This window comes from Elephantulus edwardii, unplaced genomic scaffold (assembly GCF_000299155.1).
Source record: "Elephantulus edwardii isolate Elephantulus edwardi_28Jun2011 unplaced genomic scaffold, EleEdw1.0 scaffold00003, whole genome shotgun sequence".
NCBI classification, from domain to species: Eukaryota; Metazoa; Chordata; class Mammalia; order Macroscelidea; family Macroscelididae; genus Elephantulus; species Elephantulus edwardii.
In genome coordinates, this window is record NW_006399753.1 from 10,618,036 (window position 1) to 10,644,693 (window position 26,658).

Genomic DNA, 26,658 nt, shown 5'->3' on the forward strand with positions numbered 1-26,658 from the left:
GAAAGGAAAGGAAAGGAAAGGAAAGGAAAGGAAAGGAAAGGAAAGGAAAGGAAAGGAAAGGAAAGGAAAGGAAAGGAAAGGAAAGGAAAGGAAAGGAAGAAAGAGAAAGAAAAGAGGGAGGGAGGGAGGCCTTCAATAAGATGGATTGACACAGTGACGATGGTTAACAGTGGCCTTGACTCTATCAGAGATGGTGAGGATAAAGCAGAATTCAGAGCTGCTGTTGATAGTTTGCTGTGAGTTGTAATCAACTCAGTGGCACCTAACAACAGGAACAACAACTTATTGTTATGTTGTCCTGGTGGTATAGTGTGTTACACATTGCAATACTAACTAATAGGTCAGCAGTTCGAATCCAGCAGTCACTCTGTGGGGAAAAGGTTTACAACCTTAGCTACCGAGTGGAGGTCAGTCACTGTGTCACTTGAATTCTCAGTGAAGGGTCAGTCACTGTGACAAGTCATCTGGTTGAGCATCCTCCTGTCTTCTGCTGATCCTCCACCTTCCCAAGCATCATGTCCTTCTCCAAGAAACAGTCTCTCCGGGAAACATGCCCAAAGCACATGAGATGAGTCTTTGTCGCCTTTGCCTCCAAGGAGAAGTCTGGCTGCACTTTCTCCAAGACGTATCTGCAGCCCACAAGTCAGAATCCACTCAGCTGCAGTGCATCCTAGGAAAGGTTAACTTCTCAATGTTGTTGTTGTTATGTGCCGTCAAGTCGCCTACAACTTCATAACACCCTATGTACAACAGCCCTAAGCCCTGCTCTGTCCTGTGCCAATCTTATTGTTTCCAACATACCTACTCCCATTACCCCAGACACTGAATCAGTTCATCCCATCTAGGGTCTTCTTCTCCACCCTCCCAAGCATGACGTCCCTCTCCAAGGACTGGTCACTCCTTGCAACATGTCCAAAATATGTCAGACAAAGCTTCAGAATCCTTGCCTCCCAGGAGCAGTCTTCACCTTCTCTAGGACGAACCTGTTTCGTATATTCAGTTCTCTAGCACCACAGCTCAAAGGCATTAGTTCTCCTTCTATCATCCCTAGTCATTGTCCAGCTTTCTGATGCATAGCAAGTAATTGCGAAGACCATAACTTAGTCTCCAGACTGATGATGTTGTTCTTTAGTTCTTTGGAGAGGTCTCTGACAGCATACTTTGCCAGTGCAATTTGTCTTTTAATTTCCTGGGTGCTGGTACCAAGAGTGTTGATTGTAGAGCCAAGCAAAACAAAGCTGTGACCAATCTCAATCTCTTCACCATCTATCATGATGCTGCCAATTGGCCCAGTGGTGAGAGAGAATCTTTGTTTTCTTGACATTGAGCTTCAATCCGTATTGAAGGCTGTAGTCCTTGACCTTCTGCAGCACGGGCTTCATTGGGCCACAGAAAAGCAGATGCCACTCTGTGCTCTGTCTCAGTGCCCACCTGTGCCCTATCCCACCCTCCCGCTCATGCACTTGTCAAACAGCTTCAGCTCTGAAGTCGGTGCCTAAGAAGTTCATCCGTCCTGTCTTCTCAGCACAAATGAGACCTTGAGCGAGTGACTTTCTGAGCCTCAGTGTCTCGCGCATAAAATAAAGACTTGAAGAGGAAATCTTATTGTGTCTGTTACATAAGATGCAGGGTAACACAGACTCATTAGTGCTTGAGGTAGTGAATATTTTTAATTGCATTGAATCTTTTAAATATAAATTACAAAATAGTGTGAGGCAGAAAATCTTTAAAAGTTTACCTTTGCGTGCAAGAAAAAGACATGAGAATGCCATTTAGATGGCTCCAAAATATTACTTTCATTTCCCCAAGTTGTCAGCTTGAAGACAGTCTTCATTTTCCCCTTTGTAAGTTTTTTTAATTCTTTTCCAAAATTCTCCACAATTAGCATACATATCTCTGCTGTGACTCACACTCTAATTAAGTGTAAAATTTTATGAGACATCAGATAAGAGGAACCTTCTCTAAAGATGGTTGTATAGGTCTTGAGAGTTGCCTTATTCTCTGTGTTTGCACTTCACTGTATTTTTCCTATTAACATAGAGAAAAGAGTACTATGAATTCATTTATTTGATTGAAACAGTCCTTGGTTTTAAGACCCTCCTGGACAAAACTGAAGCGGTAGAAATCCCTGAGTAGGAGAAATGGTTAATGTGATCCTCTGCCAATCAGAAGGTTGGAAGTTCAAGTCTACCCAGAGGCACCTAAGAAAAAAGAACTGGTGATGTGCTTTTTAAAAAAAGTTAGCTGTGCTGCAATCTTGAAGGCACACAGTTCGAATCCACTAGCTTCACCTTGTAGGAGAAGGATGGTCAGTCTCCTTTGAAAACCTACTGGAGGGTCAGCTATGAGTCAGTCCTAACCTGATGGCACGTAACAACACTGAAGACACTACAAGCACAGTTACCTCACAGAGTTGCTGGGAATTGGGGTCCACTCAAAAGCAACTGAATAGAATAATGTACAAATTTAAACTACTTAGCGCTCCCTAGAAACTCCTCAGAAAATTTATAAAAACTTACAATAACCCATTAAATTCAGGTCGCAGTTCCCTGTGGTTGTCCCCAGCCTGGCTGGGTTACCCTGCTTTGTTCTACCGTCACACCACTTGTTCCATCTGAAATCTTGAAAGTGGTGCCTCATTTTCTTTGGGGTGTGTGGTTTGGTCTAGTCATCCTTGTATTTATTTATGAAGAACCAACTCTTTCCAAATGATTCAAGGGCTGTTTATGTTTTCTCTTGAATATGTGTTTCACATGATAGATAGCAAGGTTTGGAAAAAACCTCTGCGTCGTAAAGAAAAGGGCATTAGACGTGCTGGGCTAAGTAGGAAACTCCGCCGTATTCACAGGAACAAAACCCAGGGTTTCTTTCATTTCTTTGATGCAGACTAAATGGAATGAGTGGTGTATGTTGTTTAAAAACACCATCCAAAATCTTATGCCAAAAACACTAGGCAGATCTTACTCCAAGCACTTTAAAAAGGGGTGGGGGGGCAGTGTTTACAGCTAACTCTCACATGGCTCTTTGGGGCCAGCTGTGTTTTCCTTTCTTGACAAAACTCGAGGGCACTGAGGCTGGGTGAGTATGTCTTTTCCATGGACACACAGCCAGGAAATGCCACAGCTAGTCTGTGACATTGAGACTTTAAACTCCTAAAGCCTATATCTTGAATCACACAATCATCAAAGATTCCTGAGCTGGAAAAACAAAAGTTCTAGTCCAGGAGCTACCACTTGCTGGATGTGACCTTGAGCATAACCTTTCAACACTGCCCACTTCCCATGTGCAAAATGGACACATTGACACATCAGTGTCCACATCTGAAAAACAAGAGTAACTGCATCCAAGTCATAGAATTGATGTAAGTTATTAAAAGAATTAATATTGTGAAACAGCATTAAGCAGATAGCCATTTGTGTACATGTCTCTTAAATAGAATATCAGCTTTAAAAAAAAAAAAAAAGAGATGATTCTTGCTTTCTTCTGGATTTAGGAGATGAGAAAATATCAGCGTTCTTTGAAATTAGGGGGGAAGTCATGCTCCACAAATTGCAGGCCTAGTTATTAGCATTAGTGCGTTGTCTCCTCCAGAAGGCTTGACCTGCGTGACCTCCCATCCTCAGAGGTCGTTTGTTGTCAGTTTGCGTGGAGTGAGCTCTGACTCCTGCTGACCTGACGCATGACAGAGCAGGCATCCACCAGTCCTGTGCCATGCCCGTCATCTCTGGAATGTCTGAGCCCAGGTTGCCCAGTAAGCCTTCATGAAAGCCCTCAGAGAAGCCCCTAGCATTTGGTGCATGTTCAAGACATTTGCCTTTTCTTTTTAATCCCATTCCTTTCTTAGTCTTACAATCTCAACAAGTCTTTTTGACGTTCATGCGTGTTTATCAGTATCCAGTCACCCTGTGCCCTCCTTCTTCTGACAGGGATTTCCTGGGGACCAAGGAGGCGTCGCTTCTGCTGATGGCCATGTTCCTCCTGGCTGTGTTCTACCACGGACAGCAGGTAATCCCATTTCACCCCGCCTTCCCTCCCTCACCTGCCATCTCATGTTGACTTGTTGGGTCTCCATTGTTCTCTGTAGCAAGTGTCTCCTCGCTGCATGCGATGAGCTGGTGTTCTAAATAAACCAGTTCTTAAGTACGCAAATGTAACTCCCTGCCACCACGTTGGACCCACTCATCGTTGAGCCTTCATTGAGTTTTCAGAGGCTGGAAACTGCATGGAGATTGCCTTTCTCCTGAGGTCATGCTGGTGGATTCCTGTCTTCGTGTTGGCTACACAGCCCCTATTCCCTAGGCCACTAGAGAGCTTTAAAAAAGACCACCTAAGGCACAGTTAAACTGGGGAAGAAGATTTTTGTAGACGATGTGGTTTTATACCCTTCAGGGACATCTCTTCCAAAAGGATTATTCTCCCATTCAGAAAAAGAGAACTTTCCATTTCCATCTGAGGCAAACTGGAGTCTCTTGCTTCTGTTTCCTGGACAGAATTCATGGTAAAGAAGCTCTGTGCGGTACCAGGCAAACACTCAGGTTTGGGGTGGAACTGATCCAGGACTCGGAGCCAGCATTTCTCTGGGTGAGGGCCATATCTCCCTCAGCTTCAATTTCTCCATTTTTATAGTAAATAGGAGAACTCTGTTGGTTCTGCTGATTCTGTTGAGTTCATGAAGACCTCCATCAAGTTTCCTATACTTGAAATCTCAATGGGAGCAGACTGCCTCTTCCTTCTCCTAAAGATGGTGACCTTCAAACTAAGGTTTTTTGTTGTGATTTGAGTAAAAGATTGCAAAGCAACTGATTTTTTTATTCATGCACATTTTGCTTAATCACGTTCTTTTCAGTCATTACAATGCAGTCTAACTTTCCCCAAAAAGGGAGTGATTAGCACAGTATCCCTTAAGAAAAGGAAGACACAGAGAAATGGAGAGAACTTAATGAGAACAAATACATAGAGGAAATGTGAAAAATGAGAGTAGAATTTTTTTGTTTGTTAATGATAAGGGTGGTAGTTTTGGTTAGATGCCTTCGAGTCAGGTATGAATCATAGAGACCCTGTGAACCACAGCTCTGACCCCTGCCCTGTCCTGTGCCGTCCTCACAATCTCTGACGTACTTGAGACCAGTGCTGTGGGCACCGGTCACTCCACCTGGGGGAGGGTCTTCTTCCCTTAGTAATTCCTACATTTGGCTATTGTGAATTATTTGAGATGGCTGAGATCTTGATAATGTAGAGAATTTTGTACTACTTGTATATATACACATTTATAAAGTGCCTCATTGTGTATTTTTCCTAGTTAGATAAAGTACCTACCATATCAAGAGTTTGGGGCACTCTGGCGGCTTCGTCCACAGGGCGTTGCACATCTCACTGGGGTTTTGGGTCCACCAGCAGCTCTGAAGAAGAAAGGTGGGCAGTCTCTTCCCAGGCAATTTACTGCTTCTGAAAACCCACCAGAGAGTCAGCTGTGAGCCGGTTCTGACTTGAAGGCAATGACAGAGAAGGGGAGCTCACTTCCCCGGGAGCCTCATCTCAGCCAGCATGTCAGCTGGGTATTGTGGGTCACACCATACAGAGCATTGTTCCTGGCTCACGGGCTCCATTATCTTGGGGAAATCATAGTTGTTGATCTTTGTTGCTGAGTCTCCCCCACTCATAGCACCCCCATACCCAGTGGGATTAACCACTGTCCCGTCCTACCATCCTCATAATCAAATCTCTTTGCTCCATACAGTTTTCTTAGGTGGTTTTTGACTGGTCCCTAAATTATACAATTAGGGGAGTGTTCCTCATGGGGCAGACCCACCTAAGAACTTCAGGTGTGTGTTGGGTGAGAAATGGTCTCAGATGGGACCATGAGACCAGGCTTCCCTCAGGAGGTTTGCTCCCTGAGAGCAGCAAGGATCCTTCCGGTGACAGAAGACCAGGAGCGTGGTCAGCGTGATCACCTGCAGGCCCTTCCTTCTGCTCCCTGGCAGGAGCCAGCACCAGCTCTGTTCTGCACCCCAGCCTGTCTTCTCTGTGGTCCATGAGCCCTGGAAAAACATAACCAGAAAAGGAGAAAACCAGACTGAGAAGACTGCTAGCCAGAACAGAAATAGCAGCATATTGCTGAAAATCACCATGGAAACAGGGTGATAACAAACTCTGGAACCAGAGTGAGACAGCCCAGCACCCCAAAACCTGCAGAGTTACATGGAAATTACTGTAGTTAAGGAGAATGCTGAACTGTGGGCAAAAAAAAGCCAATAATGTCAAATCTTGACCAGTGAAGAGCTAACACGTTTCAAGCTTCCACTAGAAGAGTTGATGCTGGTGAGCAGTGGTGTCAGAGAGGAGCACTGAGTAATCTGATGCCTGTGAATGGTGGTGACAGAGAGGAGCACTGAGTAATCCCAGGGACCTCCTGCAGGGCGCACAGGTCTGTCTTGAAGGAAGTACAGCCAGGGTGCTCTTTAGAAGGAGGGATGGGGAAATCTCATCTCACTTCCCCAAGGTACTAAAGAGCAATGATGTCAGTCTGGAGACTAAGGTGTGCTTGATACAGGCTTTGGTCTTTGCAATTCCTTGCTATGCATCAGAGAGATGGACAATGGCTAGGGATAATAGAGAATTTATTTCTTTGAGCTGTGGTGCTGGAGAAGAGTATTCAATATACCATGGACTGCCTTAGCAGAACAAACAGGTTTATCCTAGAGAGTGTTAAACCAGGCTGCTCCTTGGAGGCAAGGATTCTGACACTTTGTCTGATATACTTTGGACATGTTGCAAGGCAGGACCAGCCCTTGGAGACGGACGTCATGCTTGGGAGGGTGGAGGGACAGCGCAGGAGAGAAGACCCTCAATGAGGTGAAGGGATTCAGTGACTGAGGTAATGGAGGTAGGTGTGTCGGAGACAATAAGATTGGCACACGACAGAGCAGGGTTTAGGGCTGTTGTACATAGGGTCGCTATCAGTCACAGGTGACTCAGCAGCACATAACAACAACTTTGGGTATATTATCAGAAGGGTCCAGTTCCTGCTGGGAAAGGTGAACAGTCAGAGAAAGAAAGGGAGCCTGTCACGGAGATGCAGTGACACAGTGTCTGTTAAGAGTGGGCCGGAGCATGTCAGAGATGGTGAACGTGGAGCAGGACAGGGCAGGTGCAGATCTGCTGTGCATCAGGTTGCTCTGAGCTGTAGTTTCCTGGACACCAAAGATCACAGTAACACCCAGTGCCTGGCACGTTACCTACATTAGTACCTACTCTACCTAGTTAACACATTGCCACAAATGACGGCAAATGTGTTTCTAAGCATGGTCGTCAATTTAAAAAGTGTGCGGCTACGTGTTATTCTCAACAACCTTTTTTTTTTTGCAGATGTAAAAATTAAGACTATAAAAGCTACTACATAACAAAACTAGAATTTAAACCCTGGTCTGTCACCGTTCTTAACACTGGACCAGACAAAGATTAAGACTTGTCTGCATATCATCACAGTGTCACCAAGATTTAACCCAACAATGGGAATGGACTTGATTGTAGATATTAGGAGAACTTGTACTGAAACCACAGCCCAATGTCAAAGGCAGGTCACATTCCGAATCTCTACGTGTGCATAGGCCCTTCTGGCTGACTTGGAGAACTGAGATGATTGATAGATAGATAGATAGATAGATAGATAGATAGATAGATAGATAGATATACATACATACATACACACACAGACGCATTAATCTATCTTGTCTGTCTCTTTAAGGAATTATTTTGTGCTCTATCAGTGCCTCTTTGTCTAATGACATCCATCTACCACCATTCCAGTTCCGTTTATCGTATTCTCTGTCAGTAGGAAAGCAGACAATGAAATGGCCCATCTTCCTCCGAGGATTCAGACCACTAGAGAGACAAGCTTTGCGTTGCAGCTCAGCTCCCTGTAGACGAAACACTGCAATTCCCTGACTCTTGGGACTCAGGAAGAGACCCAAGTGCATGAGGGTGGGACCCCCTGTGCTTAAGTGCTATCCTATACATTTGCTTTTATTTCTAACTTTCAAAGGGTTTCTTTCTTTTCTTATTGCTTTTTTTGTGAGTTTTGGGGAGACTTGTTTCTGTTGGGTTTTGGAGGTTTTTTTTGCCAATCAAAGGGTTTTGCAATGACATAGTATCATTTCTGTCTCTGACCACAAAGAAGATATTTTCAGATTCCAGCTCTCCCACTGAGCAGATGTGGTCTTCACCAAGTCCCTTCATTTCCTTCATCTCCATTCCCTCTCCTTTAAGATGATGGAAGAGTGGACCATACGTCATCGAGTTGTTACGAGTATTATATGAGCTGACAGTTTTATTATCCTTTCCAAGTCACTTACACATACAGCAGGTTTCGGGTGGCACAAGCATTTAAGAGCTCATCTACTAACTGACAGATGTTGTTAGGAACCAGCAAGTCAATTAGAGCCCATGGTGACCTTATAAACAACAGATCTGAACCCCATCCTGCCCTGTGCCATCTCACCCTTTCTGACACACTCAAGCTTATTGCTGAAGTCACTGAGTCAGTCCACCTGGTTGAGGATCTTCCACCCCTTTGCTGTCCTTCCACCTTTCCAAGCATGATGTCCCTCTCAAAGGAATAACCTCTTCCAGCAACACGCCCAAAGTATGTGAGAAGTAATTTCATCTTTGCTTCCAACAAGCCCTCTAGCTGCCTCTTCTCCAAGACACATCTGCTTATTCTCTTGGTAATTCATGGGATATTCAGTACTCTTCTCCAGCACCACAATTCAAAGACTGAACTACTCAAACCAAAAGGTTGGCAGTTAAAATACACTCAGAGATGTCTTAGAGAAAAGGCCTACTTCCAAAAGTCACCCGCTACCAACAAGTCAGTTCCCACTCACGGCAGCGACCCGCCACCAGGTTCCTGACTATGAATCCTTCCTTACAGGAGAGACTTCCCGTGTTTCCCCCCTAGAGCGGCTGGTGGATTCAAACCACCGCCCTCTTGGTTATCAGCCACCATGTAAGTCAGGGCCCCACCAGAGCTCCTTCCAGGACATTACAGCCGTTGAAAGCACCATGGAGCGCAGACACCGAAGCACACGTGGAGTCGTCATAGTCAGAGCTGACTCGAAGGTCACTGGCTCTGCACCTACAGTTAAGTGCTCAGAAATCTCAGAGCTGGAATTCATTGCTGTTGAGTCAGGAACTGACGCAGAACTCACCTTCCACTGGCTTTCAGAGATAGTAAATCACGGGGGAGGAAATGACCCATCTTTCTCCCTTGGGGCTGCAGGTGGATTCGAACCTGCAGAGAGGCATGGCCTTTGGGTTAGCAGCACGATACCCTGCTGACTAGGCCACCAGAGCTCTTAAAAAATGATGCACTCATCCTTGTAGAGGATGAACCAGCATCCTTCGGTTAAGGCTGATCGTGCCAGAGAGACAACTTAGAAATTGTTGCCTATTACTATTTTCATTTTTAAATCAAGCTGTGAGGCAAGCAGGGACAGAATCAGAGAGTCAGGTCACCTGAGGATACAGAACCAGTAAGAAAAGCTAGATCAAAGCAGGAATCCAAACCCCCTCTTAGTTCTGTTTCTTTCCCCACCCCCACCGTGCCATTCCCTCCCCGGACTGAAGAGTGCTTCCTGCAGGATCGCATCCCTCCCTCAGGTGCCTTCTGCCTGTGGCGTCTCCCAGGATCCCTGCATCCTGAAGCAAGTTCTGTGCCCTCCTGAGCTTGTTCCCTGCTTCCCCACCCCCTCCCCCGCCCTTCCCTTGATGACTCAGCCCCTCTGTTTCCATTAAAGCCTGAACAAGACCCATTGATCCCTGTTAGGCAGGAGCATCCAGTGGGAGCGTGAGCAATTATTCCTCCCCCGAGAGGCAGAGGCTGTTATGGAACTGAGCAGTTGGGAATGTTCAGCTCGTACATAAGTGGAAGCGTTAGTCCAAACACTTCCTTCTCCGAGGCGGGTGAATGCTCTAAACATTGCAGAGGGAGAGCTGACAGGTGCCTGCCGCCATGTGCCTGATTCACTAGCAGCCCTGGGAAGGCCGGGAGACGCTGTGGCAGTTCCTTTTATGGGAGAGGAAGCCTTACCTGTACAGGAGGACAGAGATGAATGAGCTCGTGTCTCCAGGCACACACTTGCACGTGTAATACCGACAAGCATAGCAGATTGTGTGCCGTGAGGAAGAAGGTGGGATCAGAATCGGTGCAAGACTCACCCACAACCTGCGTTATGCAGATACCACTACCTTGTTTGCTAAAACAACAGAGGACCTGTGGTGTTTACTGCAGAAGGTTAAGGACTGTACTCTGCAATGTGGATTGAAGCTCAACATCAAGAAAACAGAGATTCCCATCACTGGGCCAGCTGATAGCCCCATGAGAGATGGAGAAGGGATTGAGATTTTTAAAAATTTCATTTTCCTCCACTCCATAATCAACACTCTTGACAGTGGCAGTCAGGAAATCAAAAGATGAACTGTATTAGATAAATCTACAGTCAGGGACCTCTCCAGAGTGCTAATGAGCAATTATGTCAGTCCAGAGACTAAGGTGCACCTGATTCAGGCCATGATTTTTGCAGTTACTTGCTGTGCATCAGAGAGCTGGAAAACTACTAAGGATGACAGAATTGATGCTTTTGAGTTGTAGTCCTAGAGAAGAGAATTGAACATACCAAAAGAACAAACAGGTCTGCCTTGGAGAGTGTGAAACCAGGGTGCTCCTTGGAGAGAAGGATTTTGAAGCTTTGTCTCACATGCATTGGGCACTTGACCAGGAGAGACCAGTCTTTGGAGAAGGACATCATGCTTAGAAGGGTGGAGGGACAGTGCAAGAGAAGATACCAGATGAGATGGATTGACACAGTAACTGGGGTCATGATAGTAGATGTGTAAGAGACAGACTGACTCAGGACAGGGCAGGATTCAGAGCTGTTGTGCAAAGGGTTTCTGTGTGTCACGGGCCACTCAGTGGCACATAACAACAACAACAGCTATAGAAGTAAAGATCGAAGTTTTGAAACCAAATATTTTTAAGATTAAATTCCAACATGCCAAAATGAATAGAAAATCGAGTATGAATAGCTTTGAGATATTCCACTGCCCCCAAATGTTGCTTCATACTTGTAAAATGGACTGATAATGCTACCTTTACATTGAGAATGACTGAAGAATGGTAAATGAGGTCATTGATAAAGATAGAATGTAGGAAGAGAGCTTCACAGTTGGAATAAGAATACCCTGGGTTCAAAGTCTGATCTCTTTAAGATATCAGGCATTGACTTCAACTGAATGCACCTCTATTTCCTCACCTGTAAGATGATAACAAGAAAAGTCCTACCATGTGGAGTTATTGTGAGGATTAGCTGAGCTCTAATGCATGTAGAGGGCTTGATACAGAACTTGTCCAAGCAAGAGTTCAAAAAGGATTAGCTACGACTGGGTCAGGAGTCCTGGTGGCGTAGTGTCCAGGAGGTTAGGCTGCCTAACTGAAAGGTTGTCAGTTTGAATCCACCAGCAGCTCCACAGGGGAAAGACGGGCAGTCTCATCCCATAAAGAATTACAGACTCAGAACATGACAGAGGGTCAACTGGAGTCAGAATCAACCCCACACTAGTGGGCTTGGTGCTGAGGCTTTATCACTAGGTAAGGAGGCCCAGACAGGACAGACCGTGAAAGCGCTCACGTGCCGAGCAAAAGGACAAGGCTTGAATTCACGCAGTCACATCAGAAGGCCAGCCTGGGAACCTAGTTCCAAAATTCCAACTATTTCAAGTCTTGTGGCTATCTAATCTACTCTGAAACTCCAGTCATTGTTGGTGTTAGGTACCGTAGGGTCGAGTATGATTCCTAGCGACTCTATGAACAACAGATCTGAACTCTGTCCTAGCCTGTGCCATCCGCATCACCTCTGACACTAGAAGCCATTGCTGAGGCCACTGTGTCCATCTACCTGGTTGAAGGTCTTTCTCTCCTCCACCTTTCCAAGCATGACGCCTCTCCCCAGTGAATGCCCTCTCCTAGCAACATGCCCAGAGCACGTGAGACAGAGCTTCACCATCCCTGCTTCCAAAGAGCAATCTGGCTTCACCACCTCCAAGACATAGCTGTTTGTTCTTTGGCAATCCGTGGGTTGTTCAGTCCATAGGAAACTCATCCCATCATCAAGAACTTCCTTAGTGGTGACGGGTTATCAGTATATGAATGTCCAGTAAAAAAACTCTGAGCTGTATGAATTAGTTCTCTCTATGGTCTCTTACTAGAACCAGTTCTGTAATAGTTTGACAAGAATCCGGGAAGAGAGTGCACTTCCAGCTGAGTTAGCATGTCTTTTGAGCAGACGTTGGAGCGATTTTACTTGCAGAGCGATGCCCACATCTTCTCTCACAGCCGTGAAACCACCTGTGTTGAAATGGCCTTTTCCTTTTCGATTCTTCTCTCCACCTTCCACATCAGGACTCGGTTTCATTCCTCTTCATTCCCCAGCTCCTAGCACAGAGTGAGTAAGGTAGATCTTTAAATGGCAGAGAAACCCTTTCCTTCAGTGGAGAATTAAGAAAATGTGGTGGCTGCCTTGGTGAGACCTGTTTTGCCAGAGACAGAGCTGTACTTGAACTAGATGGGTCGATGGCGTGCCTGGGATGCAGTTTCATGCAATCTTAGTGGCAGAAAGAAAAAGTCTGTTTGGCATGATAATCAGAAATTTCTTCCTTAAATCAAGTTTAAAAGCCAAAATCAAATCACTGCTACCAAGTTGATTCTGACTTGCAGCAGCCAGCCATCAGGTTTACTACCCATCATCTTTACAGGAAGAGGCTGCCCATCTTTCATCCAGGGACAGACTTGGGGGTTCAGACACTTGACCTTTCAGTTAGTGATCTGACGCTCTGCCTCCAGCACTCTGAAATCAAGTTCAGCCTTCTGTATTTGCCTAATCTCTTTTTTATCATTTTAAAAATTATCTTTCATTTGAATGAAGGCTTACAAGTCATATTAGTTTTTCATATAGTCAGAGACATTTTGTTTTATAACATTCATTATCATTGAATAATTACATGACTTAAAATATCTAATCAGTCCTCATGAGTATTGCTTTTCCCAATTTCTCAATTTATTAAATCAAACACATTTGCTATGTTGTAAAGCTCAGCCAGTTACATCGTTGGCAGGTGGGAACCTATTCGAGTTGACTTCCAAGTCCTTTTGACATAACCTCAGTAATGTCTAATGTCTCCATACTATCTAATAGGGCACAATATCTTGGTCTCACCCATCATGTCCTTATTCTGCCTAGACTTGGATCTAGACATTTCTGCAAAGAGTGCTGAATCATTATGGAAACTGATATTTATCTGGACACCATGGGCGCTCATCGCTACTAGCTTTTCATGGTGTCTAAGCCTCAACAAAACGAATCAAAACCTGACTGTATCAGCATATCAGATAATGAGGATAGCACAGGTTAGGGGAAAGGTCAGCTGTTGTTCACAGGGTCACCCTGAGGTAGTCAGCTCTTGAAAGCCCCTCACAACAAGCAGCTTCAATGTTAGTAACAAGGATAAGTCAAACTCACTGCCATCAAGTGGCCTCCAACTCAGGCTGACCTCGCCCTCACGGGTCTCCAAAGCAGGAACTTCTAGGAGAGGAGAGTACTCATCGTTCTCCCATGCAGCATCTAGTTGATTTGAACCACTGACCTTCCTGTTAACCATCCAACATGAAATACACTGCACCATCCAGGCTCTGGAGTCTGTCTGTGGCATGGGCTCATAGTGCGTAGTGCTCCTTCCCATACTCAGAACCACGAGCCCTTCTTAACCTCCTCACTCTTAGGTCTGTATCTCCTCCCTTTGCCTGGAATTCCAGTTGTCAATGATACAAACCTAGTTACTCATTTACTCGTCTTAAACATCACATATAATTGTCTTAGAATAATGATATAAGCATTACCATCTACAATATGATTCTTGTAAACAGTTTAAGATTTTGTTCAGCTATTTTTAGTCTATTCTTTTCTCAAGATGTATAATCAAATTATTCCTGTCTGTGTGGTATGCCATCAACTAGTTTCACATGTAGGTTTGGGAGGTTTTCTTAGATATTTTTATTTAGAAAATCAACTTAATCTTACAATTAAATGGCAGTGTGTGTGTGTGAAAGGGAGAGGGAGAGGGGTGGAGAGAGAGGGAGGAGAGAGAGAGAGAGAAAGAGTGTGTTTGTGTATGAATAGGGAGTTCTAGTGGTCTAGTGGCAAGAAGCTGTGCTGAAATCCTGAAGGTGTGTGGTTCAAATCCCATCAGCTGCTTCACAGGAGAAGGATGGTTAGTCTCCTCTTGAGCAGCAGTCAAGAAATTAAAAGATGAATCGCGTTAAGGAAATCTGCTGTCAGGGACCTCTCCAGAGTGCTGAGATGTAAGGAAGAGTGAGGATGTCAGTCTAGAGACTAAGGTGTGCCTGATCCAGGCCATTGTCTTTGCAATACTTGCTATGGAGCAGAGAGCTAGACAATGACCAAGGATGACAGAAAAGAAATCAATGCTTTTGTGCTGTGGTGCTGGAGAAGAGTACTGAATATACCATGGACTGCTAGGAGAACACACAGGTTTGTTCACAAGAGGGTAAAACTAGGCTGCTCCTTGGAGTCAAGATTCTGAAGCTTCGTCTGACATACTTTGGGCATGTTGCCAGGAGGGACCAGTCCTTGGAGAGGAACATCATGCTTGGGAGGGCAGAGGGACAGCATAAGAGAAGAAGATGCTGAGTGATATGGATTGACTCATTGGCTGATGTAATGGGAGTAGATGGGTCACAGACAATAAGGTTGGCTCAGGATAAGAAGGGTTCAGAGCAGTTGTACATAGGATCGCTGTGAGTTGCAAGCAACTTGACAGTACATAACAACAACATGGAAGGATGGATGGATGGATGGATGGATGGGTGGATGGATGGATGGATGGATGGGTGGAGAGAAAGATAGCTGAAGAACTCTAAGTTATCTCCCAAGTCTGTATCTTCCTCATAAGCAATCATGATTTACACTTCAATTTTTAAATAAACTTTTTGTATTTTATAAACTATATAGATAGCAAATACAGGCAGTCGGGAAATAAGGAGATGCATTGCAGTGAGAAAATCAGCCATTAGGGATCTTTCAAAATTACTGAGGAGTAGTAATGTCAGTTTGAGGACTAAGGTGTGTCTGATTCGCCATAGTCATTCCAGTTACTAGCTATGCATCCGAGACCTGGACAACGAATAAGGATGACAGAAAAATAATTGATGCCTTTGAGCTGTGGTGTTGGAGAAGAGCACTGAATATTTCATGGATGGCCAAGGAAACAATTAGATATGTCTTGGAGAGGGTGCAGCCAGAGTGCTCCTTGGAGGCAAAAATGATGAGACTTCACCTAACATACTTTGTACATATTGCTATGAGGTGATATTCCTTGGAGATGATGTTGGAAAGGGTGGGAGGTCAGCAAAGGAGTGGAAGACCCTTTACCAGGTGGATTGACAGGGTGACTGCTGCAGTGGGCTCTTGTGTGTCAGGACATGTGAGGATGGCACAGGACATGACTGATTTCAGACTTAGGGTCGCTATGAGTTGTACTCAACTCGATAGCACCTAACAACAACAACATAGATTCCAGAACATTTGCCCCTTCAACAATTTGCCTGGTCACCACTGCTGACCATTCTGAAAAGGATCATAATACAAGGTCCCTGAAAGAGTGGGAGAGAGAAAAAAAGTTATTACCAATTAAAAAAGGCTTGGCTTAATAGCCTGATAAACACTGGTGGATCCCCAAAACTATGACCCTCCTCACTCTTCACCCATCACTCTTGGAAATGAAGCCACCTCCAGGTCTCCATTTGCAGACAAACAGTAAATAGTTCTACACAGTGACAAAAAATAGCAGAGAAGAGCGGGCGTCTTAGAACAACCAACCAAATAAGACCAAAAGGGCCTCATTTCCTTAGGGTTAAAACTGAAACACAGAAAGAAATAAGAAGTGGTAAAACTGCTGTTAGAACATGAGGATTGTAATCAATGTCACTTAGCATTTATGAATTGTTTCATTAAAAGCCAGTTTGTTCAATACATTTTCTCTCAAATTACAATAAAAGAGGGTTTTTACATCTAGGATCTTTATTCCCATCTATACTTTCTCATATTGTGTGTATCTACTGTAATTTACTCAATCAGAGAGATAGCTATTTGGGTTGTTTCCAGTTCTTGTTATAACAAACTGTGCTGAGTGAATAACCTTGTGCCCGTGTCTTTTTCATCTTGTTGCTAACCACTGGGACTTTAAAATAAGAAAAAGAAATGAATCCGAGTGTTGCAGCCCCCTGAATTAGGGCTGTCAACTGTGTGTTCAACAGTGCAGTGTACTGTTCTTAATTAAAGGCTTTGCAGTGATAATGTTCTCAAAGCAGTGCTGGGAGTGGGTTGTGAGATGCTCTAGAAAGGACGCCTTCTTCCCTCCAGAGTGGACGCGGGAAGCTGGCGCAAGAGAGAAAGAACTAACATGTGTCACAGTGTGCGATGGCCCAGGGCCTTTGTCTATAGCATCCAGCATCCCAGATCCCTCCTGTCCCAGCCTGTGAGCTGGTTGGTGTTCATCCCACTTTAGAGAAGAAGAAACTGAGATCAAGTCACTTGTACAGGACTACAGTCTTTAAGTATGGGATTAGGGCACGAACCAGTAACTGTCTGACAATGAAATCCATCATCTTTCCATCGCCTGTTTATCTCACCCTTGTCCCCAGTGGTTCAGAGCCACCCCCTGAGTCATACCTGGCGTGTTCACTGCACACTGTTATGGAAACAAGCCACTTAGCCATGCTTGCTTTCATTTTTCTCATGTATAAAATGAGGACCGCTCACAACTCCTTCCTGTTAGAATTGGCAGATGGATGAAGGATGTTAATGGAGATACGTTGCTTGGAACACAGCCTGGCACATAATGAGTGTGGATGTGTGAGCTCGTGTTATTACCTTAACTGACTTATTGCGATGACTGAATTTATGTACGAGGTTTGTTGCTATCTAGTTAGGATCCAGCCTTGACCTCATGGCTTTGGTGCTCCACCACCAGTGTTTATTGCAGCATTAAGCCTGGTTTGGTTGTTGTTGTTTTTTTAATGTAACAACAAAATTTCTGACCTCATAGCACCTGCACTCTAATAGAGGATACAATGCTCAGCAGATAATCACAAAATGATAAATTCATGCCAACTGGTCACTCACCATGCAAAATGCCCCCAAAATGTGCAGCTCCAGGTGTGTGTCCTCTGAGGACGGATCCAGGTGTGTGTCCCTGGCTGTTCCCTGAGGTACCACCCGCCCCTTCTCTGTGTCCTGTGAGCACAGCTGGAGTACACGGCCCGCCTGGACTTCCTGTGGCGTGTGCAGGCCAAAGAGGAGATCAACGAGATGAAGGAGCTGAGGGAGCACAATGAGAACATGCTCCGGAACATTCTGCCCAGTCACGTGGCCCGTCACTTCCTGGAGAAGGACCGGGACAATGAGGTGAGCCCGGGCTGGCCAGCAGGCACAGGGGTGTAGGAGGTACAGTGGGTATGGGGTGCCCATCTGAGGGAGAACTCTGCTGTCCTTGTATGAACGCTTCAGAGTGGAGACTGTCCCTCCATGGGGTACTGGACTGGACGGCAGTGATGTTATACGTAATGCCCCCGCTGTAGGTCTGCAGGGTGGCTTTTGTGAGCCCTTCATTGCGAGATTGATCTGCAGTGTTCGAGCTCTCCACGTACATGCATTTATCTCCTAACTGTCAAAGACTCATTGTTGTCAAGTCAAAGCAATGCATAGTGCTACAATGCGTAACCCAGCTCCTTTGTGCTTCCAAAGCTGTGAGTCACTTGGGAAGAAATTGCCCATCTTTTTCCAGTGGAACCACTAGTGACTTCAGACTGCTGGAGAGGTTCAGCTTTGAGGTTGGCAGTGCCACTCCTTACGGCCTCGGCTCCCAGAGTTCCCTAGATCTGTGTATATGTCTGTACGCATACACACAGAACCATCACCATCTGTCAGTGGAGCTGTCTGCTCCTACAATGCTGAACAGATGTCTGTGGGCTTCCTGACTGAGATGGACCAGGAGGAAAGGCCTGCTAACGTACTTCCAAACAAGTAGCCAGTGAAAACTGAGGATCTCAGTGTTCCTATCCACGGCCCATCCAAGGACAGGGCAAGACTAGGCAGCCTTCCCTCCCATTGCCCATGAGGTTTTAAGACTGCAACTTGGTAGGTAAGAGAGACCTCCCTGAAGTGGTGACATCTAAATGGCATAAGGACACTAATAAGTCAACAAGTGTGGACATTTTCCACTCCCCTGCAGAGAGGTAGCTTAACTTGGTGCAAGAAGCACAGGCTTTGGTATTAAATAGGCCTAGGGAAGGAGGAGGATGGGCATCTCGTCCTTTGCAGTTGACTCTCTGCAAACCCTCTGGAAAGTGAGCTCTGGGGTCGGGTCCAACTCAACACATAACAACAGCAGCACAGCCGGTGAAGAGCCAGAGAAGTCTTCACACCGACAGACGGCTGGGATGGACAGTGTTTGTGCTCGGAGTCCACTACAAAGCCCAGGCCTGTTCACCCAACCAGAGAAGGACGATAAAACAGTAATAGATTTTCTATCTTCATCCCTCCCTCCCCAGTTGCAAAGTGTTTTTATCTTCTCAGAGCCCCAAATAACAAGAAGCAGATGGCGCACTGAGAAAGGTGGATTGGGGAAATCGTCACTCAGAAGGTGTGGGCAGGTGGGCTGTGGCTCACTCACGTGTCCCCTCAGATCTCTGTTTGTGTTCCTTCCACAGAAAGTCATTACTCTTTTCAAGGTCACTGCTTTGCCCTCCTCAGTGTTAAATCACATCATTCTTTCGGCTCTTCTCATCTATTGAACGTAGCCTGACGTGAGGTCTACTGCGGCTATCTTTGGGTTCCTGAAGGATTTCTCGAGGTTCCCCTGTATCTGCCTTTCCCTTTTTAATCCATCCCTTTGTACATCCATCTTCGTTAAATCGTCTTCATTTGTAAATGTCACCTCTCTTCTGCTGGCCCCTGACTGAAAGCTCCAAGAATCGGGAGGGATTGATGAAGACTCCAGGAATGGGCAAGAATGTGAAGGCATTAACCACCCCCAGGCCTGAAGTCACAAAGGATGAAAGAGTTTGCTGGACACCAGTGAGCACTACAGCTGCAGGAGAGACGCCCAACGAGATACGAATTGACATTTGTGCGTTGAATTTTTCACTTCAACTGGCATGCTGCCCTGTTTTGAATTTACTTTCTTTTCAGCCTGAGATGATCGTGGATAGTAATAGAGCTAGAACAGGCCCTGGAGAAAATTAGTTTGAGAACCTTCAGTGCAAAGATGAAGAGAGACTGGCTGACAGGCAAAGGGATTTTTAGGAAGAAGTGGCAGGAAAGGTGGGAGAGTGATGAGAAAGAAGGGAATCATTGCTGGAGTAAGTTCTGGGGAAAGTCAGAATGGATTCAAGAGCCTTGGTAGAAGTGTTGATCTTCAACCGTAACTGGAAGGAAGAATCTGCAGTTGAAACATGAGATAAAAGTAAATTTGAATGTAAACAAGCATGTAAATACTGAAACAGAGGTAAGTCAGTAGCAATAATCACATTTTCTCAGTGAAGTAGGGAACAAGAGCTTCTGCCATGGACAGACAGGAGTACACAGAATGGAAGGACAAGTTGGAGAAAGAGGTAAGTGTATGGATGAGCCATTGAGAATTGGAGAAGGGGGCTGGCCAAGGTCAAAAGAACAAGCAGGCAGGACTCAGAGCCTAGCGAAGGCCAGAGACCATGACTCTTCCATGGCCCCAAACCCATGATGATGACGTTGTAATTGTGGTGGTGACCCCAGAGAGCTCGCTGTCTCTGTTGTCTCTGTGACGGCCTGGCCAGGCGTGTGGGTTCTTTGGCAGAACCTTGCCTCTGATGACCTTCCAGCCTCTCTGTGTGTCTCTGTCCAGGAGCTGTATTCCCAGTCCTACGATGCTGTTGGAGTGATGTTTGCCTCCATCCCTGGCTTTGCAGACTTCTACTCCCAGACGGAGATGAACAACCAAGGCGTGGAATGCCTACGCTTGCTCAATGAGATCATTGCCGACTTTGATGAGGTAAAGCTGAGCCTCGGACATCTGTCATCACAAACGGGCACCGTCACTGGACTCACTGGTGCACGGGCTGTGCTGTCGTCATGCTGCTCCTTGTAACAGGCTCCATCTTTTGCATTTACAGACGTGCCAGGCTGCACTGTAAACCTGGCATGCATTACCTGACGTCACTGCCCCATTCACTGCATGAGATACAGGCTGTCATTTGCCTTTTTAGAGATCAAGGAAGTAACCCTCAGAGAGGCTGGCATAACTTAACCTGGTCAAAACCAAATTATTTTGTGCTTTGGATTTTTTATTGAAACCATGCATTTTCAGTAATAGAAGAAATTTTGAATGAAATTTTTTAAATGGAGGGGAATTATGGATTTTTACATTATTTAATGGGACCTATATGTCCCAAGAAGCTCTCCTTGCCAGAAGGAAGGAGCATGATGGTGTGAGCACAGGAATCATGGCAAGCTTTTGGAGTCGACTGCTTTTCCGGGAATGTGTTTGACGTGCAGGTTTGCTCTGTCCCCGGAGTGAGGGTAGCCAGCCTGGGCCTAGGGTTTGAACCATGAGGCGGCCTTAAGCCCAAAGGGCTTAAGGGTTCAAATTGTCTTCCTGTCAAACATTCTTCTAGGTGGTATAGCACTGGTCTGTGCGTTGCTGTACAGAGGTATCTCATGGTTGCTGTGATGCTGAAGCCTGTGACAGTGATGTGCCAATCGTGGTAATGGGCACCCATGGTGGACAGTGTTGGCTGGAGCTTCCCAACTAAATCAAGCCTGGAAGCAGGAGCGGCATCCACTTCCAAAATGGCTTGCCTCTGGAAACTCTATGTACGAACAGTGCTCAGGCCATTCGTTCATAGGGTCTCTATGAGTCGTCTACGACTCGACAGCATCAAACCACAACAACATATGTCCCAAGAGGTCTCTGGTGTTGAAGTTGGAGATGAAGCTCATTTCTTCAGATTCACTCAGTTATATAGAGCTCCACTAGGTGGCAGTGTGGACTGAAAATGGGATAAGAGTTTCCCACTAAGTCCCAGTGTCTACAAAAGTTACAGTCACATTATACTGTAGTCTATTAAGTGTGAGTTAGGATCACGAGAAGGGAGTCCCAGTGGCCTGGTGCTATGGTGTTATCCTGCCAACCCACAAGCACATGGTCAAATCTACCATCTGCTTCTCAGAGGAATGACGGGAGGTCTCCTCCTGTGTGATCTACAGCCTCTGAAAAGCAGCTGCAGGGCCAGCGCAGAGTCCGTTCCAAACTATAGCAACAACAGGCATCACGAGAAAGTTTGAAATACTGTGAAAGTGACCAAAACGTGGCCCAGAGACTCAAGGTGAGCACAGGCACTGGAGACTCGGCACCCACAGTCTTGTCAGTGCAGGCTCCACAGAACTTCGGTTTGCAGGAGAAAGAACAAAGTCCTTACAGCACAGCGAAATCAAGCCCAGGAAAGGTAATCGGCCTGCGTTCTAAGACCCTTCCTTCCTAGAGCTTGAAACCCTCTAGAAGTCTCACTTCTGAGTCTGCATTCCCCACTAGCCTCCATGCTCAGGAAAGAAATCCATTTTACTAATCTCTGTAGGTATCTGCAAAGGGCTGTCACAAATACTCAGCATTTTTAACATAATATTGTATTTCATCCCTCCTGAACCTTCATACCCAGCCCGTGGTATCAGAAGCATGAGCCTTCCCTTTATAAAAATGGAAAGAAGATCCAGAAGCATTAAACATGGCACGTCGTGCACACTGAGTAGCAGTGGAGATGCGCACTAAGTCTGCCATACTGTTTGGCTTCTGCTCATTGACTATGCTGTACTGTTTCTCACCTAAATGGCATTCCAAGGTGCTGGTGTTAGCTGTAAACTTAACAGACATTTCATTTGGGGTCATTTGGGGCTGGAAATGGTATGAAAGTCAACATAAATGGGTTACAAACAACCTCTGGATACCCATGGCTTCCAGTGGGAGACTGGGCAACTGAATCCCTCCTTAGAGAAGCAGTCAGTGGTCAGTATAAGAGGACTTCAGTGGCACGAGGACTGAGCAAGACTCCCTCGTGACGTCTTTCTCATCTGTCTGGGCCACCAGTTTCATGCAGACAGACAGAAACCTGTGTCTTTGCTTCCTGTTAGCTTGTCCAGGGCCTAGCCCTGTGCCCAGCCCGTATTGATGCTCTGAACAAAGGTACAAGAAACATATTTAGAGGAGCCTGGTGTTGCATTGGTTGAGAGCCCAGCTGCTAACTGAAAGGTTTGTGGTTCAAACCATCGGTGGCTCTACATCGGCAAAACATTACGTCTTGGAAACAATGGAGTCAGCCTTTCTGCCTTGTCTTACAGGTCTGCTAGCAGCCCATGTTAGCTTGTAACTGGGTTTGGTTTGGATGTTTTAGGCTATATCTGACAGAGGAACTAGTCAATTAATGGAGCTAGGAAGAAACTAGCTGCAAATTGTAAGGTGAAGACAGATCAGAGAAATCCAAGAGTTGCTTTCAAGCTAAAAAAACAACAACAAAACAAAACCACACCAAACCAAAGCATAGCTCTATTTAAAATTCTGATTAAGACATCAGACTTTACTATCTTTTAAACTCTGTAGCACCACAGAGCTCATAAACGTTCTCTCCAATGTGTTTTTATGTTGGACTAAAGTACATATGAAATAAATTTACACCCTGTGCCCAGAAGCCCTCCAAACATCCTGGTGGTTGCTTTGGTTTGTTTAGTGTTTTTTTTTTAAATCTTATTGCCTTCAAGTCAGTTGTAACACGTGCAGCCTTCCGTTGGGTTTTCATGACTGTAAATCCAAACATAAGAGAACAGACTGCCATGGAGCAGCTGGTGGATTCGACCCATGAACCCTGCAGTTAGTAGTCCAGCATGTTAACCCACTGCACCACCATAGCTAAAGTCATCTTCCCAACTCACAGGCGCCAGGTACCACTAGTGGTAGAAGTGGGTGTTTACAAAGGCATTGGAAACTTTAGTTGATGAGTTTCCTTCTGTAGAGCTGCTAGTGGGCTTGAACCACCAACCTTTCAGTTAACATGAGATGTTGCAGATGCAGATAAAGAAAGTATTGATCCAGGGTGCTGCCTCCTTTAGAGCATAAGGTTTTTACAAGAAAGTAGAAGGAAGGCTGTAGGAGGAAGAAGGGGAAGGTGAGGAGAGGAGAGGCAGATATGAGCAGAAGGAGGAAGAGGAGGAGGAGACTGAAACGCTGAGCGGAGCTGGAGAGGAGGGAGCTGGGAAGAGAAGGCAGTCAACAGGAAGTCACCCCCAGGCTTGCCAGCCCAAGCTTTGTCCCCGCAGCCTGGTCACCCTGACAGGGTTCCTTCTCTGGGTCCCTAAAACCTCTGGCTGCGCTCCAGCCAGACTCCCTGGTTCTCCAAGGATAAGGACCTTGCAGTTAATACACAGGAGCCTGGGTCACTCACAGCTCTCCCAAGGAGGAAGGCTGGGCACTGCACAGGGTGCCCCCGGGCCGGGGGTTGCATGACCCCGTGTGCCTGGAGCCTCGCTTAGCAGCTCTGCCTCCACCGAAGACTAGCGCATCCCCTCATATCTGTCTCCATGCCAGCCAGTTAATTACGAAAGGGCTGGTGGGAACCACAGTAAGCCCCCAGACGCTTCCCCTGTGCAGTGGGTAATTTGCTGTAGGGATGTTAACGGAAACAAGGACACCTCTTGCTGCCTGCTGATCCTCTTCTGCAGAGGAGGCAGCTTTGCAGGACTTGAAATTGGCCCTCGGCCAAGTGGTTTTGCTGAGGAACAAATGGAGAGGCCCCCAACCAGGAGGAACAGGGGGGATGCAGCTGTGAGGAGACAGGGAGCGAGGGCAGCTGAAGGTCCCCGAGATCCCAGCTAAAGGTTAACACTGAAGGGCCCTAAAGGCCAAGCATGTCTGATGGCCTCAGGACACATGCTGGGCATGGATCATGGATGCGGCCTGCGGGCTGCTCCAGCCGCTTTCACCAGGCTACAACCTGTAAACGCCAGCTGGGCAGAGAGGCTCCACTTCAGCTTGGGGAGCGAGAGGCCAGCTGGGCTGTGGAAGGAGCTACACACGTACACTGTCAGGCACACATTCATATTCTCTCATTCTCTTTCTTTCTCTCTCTCTCTCTCTCTGCCTCCTCTCTCTCCCTCTTCTCTCTCCCCTCTTATTATAACACTCACATATTCCCTCACATATACTCTAATACACATGCATGTACTCACTTCCTCCTCTCACACATGTTCATATACTTTCACAGATTCCTCCCCCATGTCCTCTCTCATAATTTCTCAACCCAAACACATATACTCTCACAAATGCACTCACCACTCACCATACCTTCTCACACGCTCACCCACCCTGACACACACTCACTCAAACTCTCACATTCACACACTCACACATAACACTCCCTCACACACAGTCACATTCCAGTGCGAATCCTACAAGTACCTGTGTTTTCCATTTTCCCCAGAAAGTTTTCTCCGTTCCTGATTACTTTTGAAAGTCTTCCCAGAGCCAGCCCTTCTACAGCAAACCCCCCTCATTGTCTCCATCTGGCCCATCTGTCTGCCCTCTGCTGGATGATACGAGCCCCTGAGGACACCACAGTAGTAAAAGAAACCAAAGAGATGGACAAAAAGAAGCTGCATCTACATACCTGCCAACAGGAGGAAACAGGCTCCAGTTGAGACTTGGGAGCCAAGGAGATTGGAGTTGTGAATGTCACTCCTTGCCCAGGGCCAGCTCCCAGGGCTGTGATGGGCAGTCACACACGGCACTGCTCTGAGGGAGATGGACTATGCAATGAGCTGAGGAGAAATGGGCCCAGCTTGTTCCAGGACCAGCAGGGGGGTCACATGTGGCTGGGAAAGGATGTGCAAAGGGGACAGAGACAGAGGGGCAGGTTGAGAGACAGGCTCTGCAGGACAGACTGGGCACCCTCACCTTGACCTTGAGTGGAACAGGAAACCAAGTGGAAGAAAGGTCTGACTTCCGTTTGAACAGGCCCACTCGTGTTGCTATGCTGGATGCTGGGCCCGTGGGACGGGGACATTCTAGTGATCCACGTGACAGGGAATGGTGACTTAGACCAGGGCGCTGGCAAGGAGGTGGTGACAGAAGGTTCTAGAAACACTTTGGAATTGAAGCCCTAAAATATTCTTGAAAGACTTGGGAACATTTGTCATTTATTCTTGAAACCAATAAGATGGACAGCTTTGTTTCTCTCTGAAAGTCAAAGAAACAGACCTTCTCCTTTGAGAGTACCTCACCATACCTGACACAGAACCTAGCCCTCAGTAAATACATGCTTGTGGCAACCTCACATCTAGTCTGTCGTCTGCCGTCTCAGCACCATTTTTCCAGCAGCACGTGTTCACTTTGTGTTTCTGTGCCACATTTTGCCAATTTTTAAGACTATTTAAAAAAAAAAAAAAAGACTATTTAAGGCCTTTTTCCTAATGCTGCCGCACACACAATATACTACAGCACAGCATAAACTTAACTCTTGTGTGCACTGGGAAATCCAAATATTGAGGAGACTTCTGCTTTGTGGTGGTGGTCTGGCACTGAACCTACAATCCCTCTGAGGTCTACCTGAACACAGTTCTCTGAGAGAAAAGCTGTTGCCTCACAGATGTCAGGTAGAGAGAGGTTCATCTTCATGGTGTGTCAGACACCCAAGCCCCTGGACTGACTGTTGCCTGGGTCTCTTACAGTTGCTGGGTGAAGATCGTTTTCAAGACATTGAAAAAATCAAGACCATTGGCAGCACCTACATGGCAGTGTCAGGCCTGTCACCTGAAAAGCAGGTAAAGGGTTCTGTGGACCCAGCCACACTTAGTTACGGCAGGGCCTCGTTCTTGTTGGGGTACTAGAGGTAGAGGGGCCTCTACCAAGACAGCGTGGGGGCAGTTGAAAATAAATATGTTGAACTGGGTATTCTACTTTAATAATGTATATTTACATCACAGATAAGTAGACTTAATGGATGAAATAATGCTTCTTTGAGATTGAGAAACTTCTGGTAATACTGTATAAAGCAGGTCCTTGTACAGGATAGTACTATTCCCCCATTGAGTTACTCTGCTCTTGCCTTTACTCCAGCAATGTGAAGACAAGTGGGGTCACTTGTGCGCTCTGGCTGACTTCTCACTCGCCCTGGCAGAGAGCATCCAGGAGATCAACAAGCATTCGTTCAACAACTTTGAGCTCCGAATTGGTGAGTGACAAGTGGACCACAAACAGTGGGCAGTGAGCACAGGATTGCAGTCAATGGTCAACAAACGTGTCAGTCACAAACAGTGGGCAGTGAGCATGGGATTGCAGTCAGTGGTCAACAAACATGTAGACCACAATCGCTTGGACCACGAACACTAGACCCCTGTAGGCCATGAACATGTCAACCACAAACACTAGGCCATGGACAGTAGTAGACCACTTGGACTAAACACTGGGGCCCAAGCAGTCACCCATGCTCACATAGACCACCAACACTAGACC

The 26,658-nt window shown here is 46.1% G+C and overlaps 1 protein-coding gene across 2 annotated transcripts in view; it reads left to right on the forward strand.

Annotated features, from left to right (window-relative positions):
* The window catches only part of ADCY8 (adenylate cyclase 8 (brain)), a 225,251-nt gene that overhangs the window by 194,851 nt on the left and 3,742 nt on the right, over positions 1 to 26,658 (forward strand). For both annotated transcript variants that reach the window (XM_006879284.1, XM_006879285.1), the window contains 5 exons: positions 3,927 to 4,005; positions 17,376 to 17,534; positions 20,011 to 20,157; positions 25,875 to 25,967; positions 26,263 to 26,377. In XM_006879284.1, coding sequence (XP_006879346.1) covers positions 3,927 to 4,005; positions 17,376 to 17,534; positions 20,011 to 20,157; positions 25,875 to 25,967; positions 26,263 to 26,377 — 593 coding nt within the window. The remainder of the gene's footprint in view (positions 1 to 3,926; positions 4,006 to 17,375; positions 17,535 to 20,010; positions 20,158 to 25,874; positions 25,968 to 26,262; positions 26,378 to 26,658) is intronic.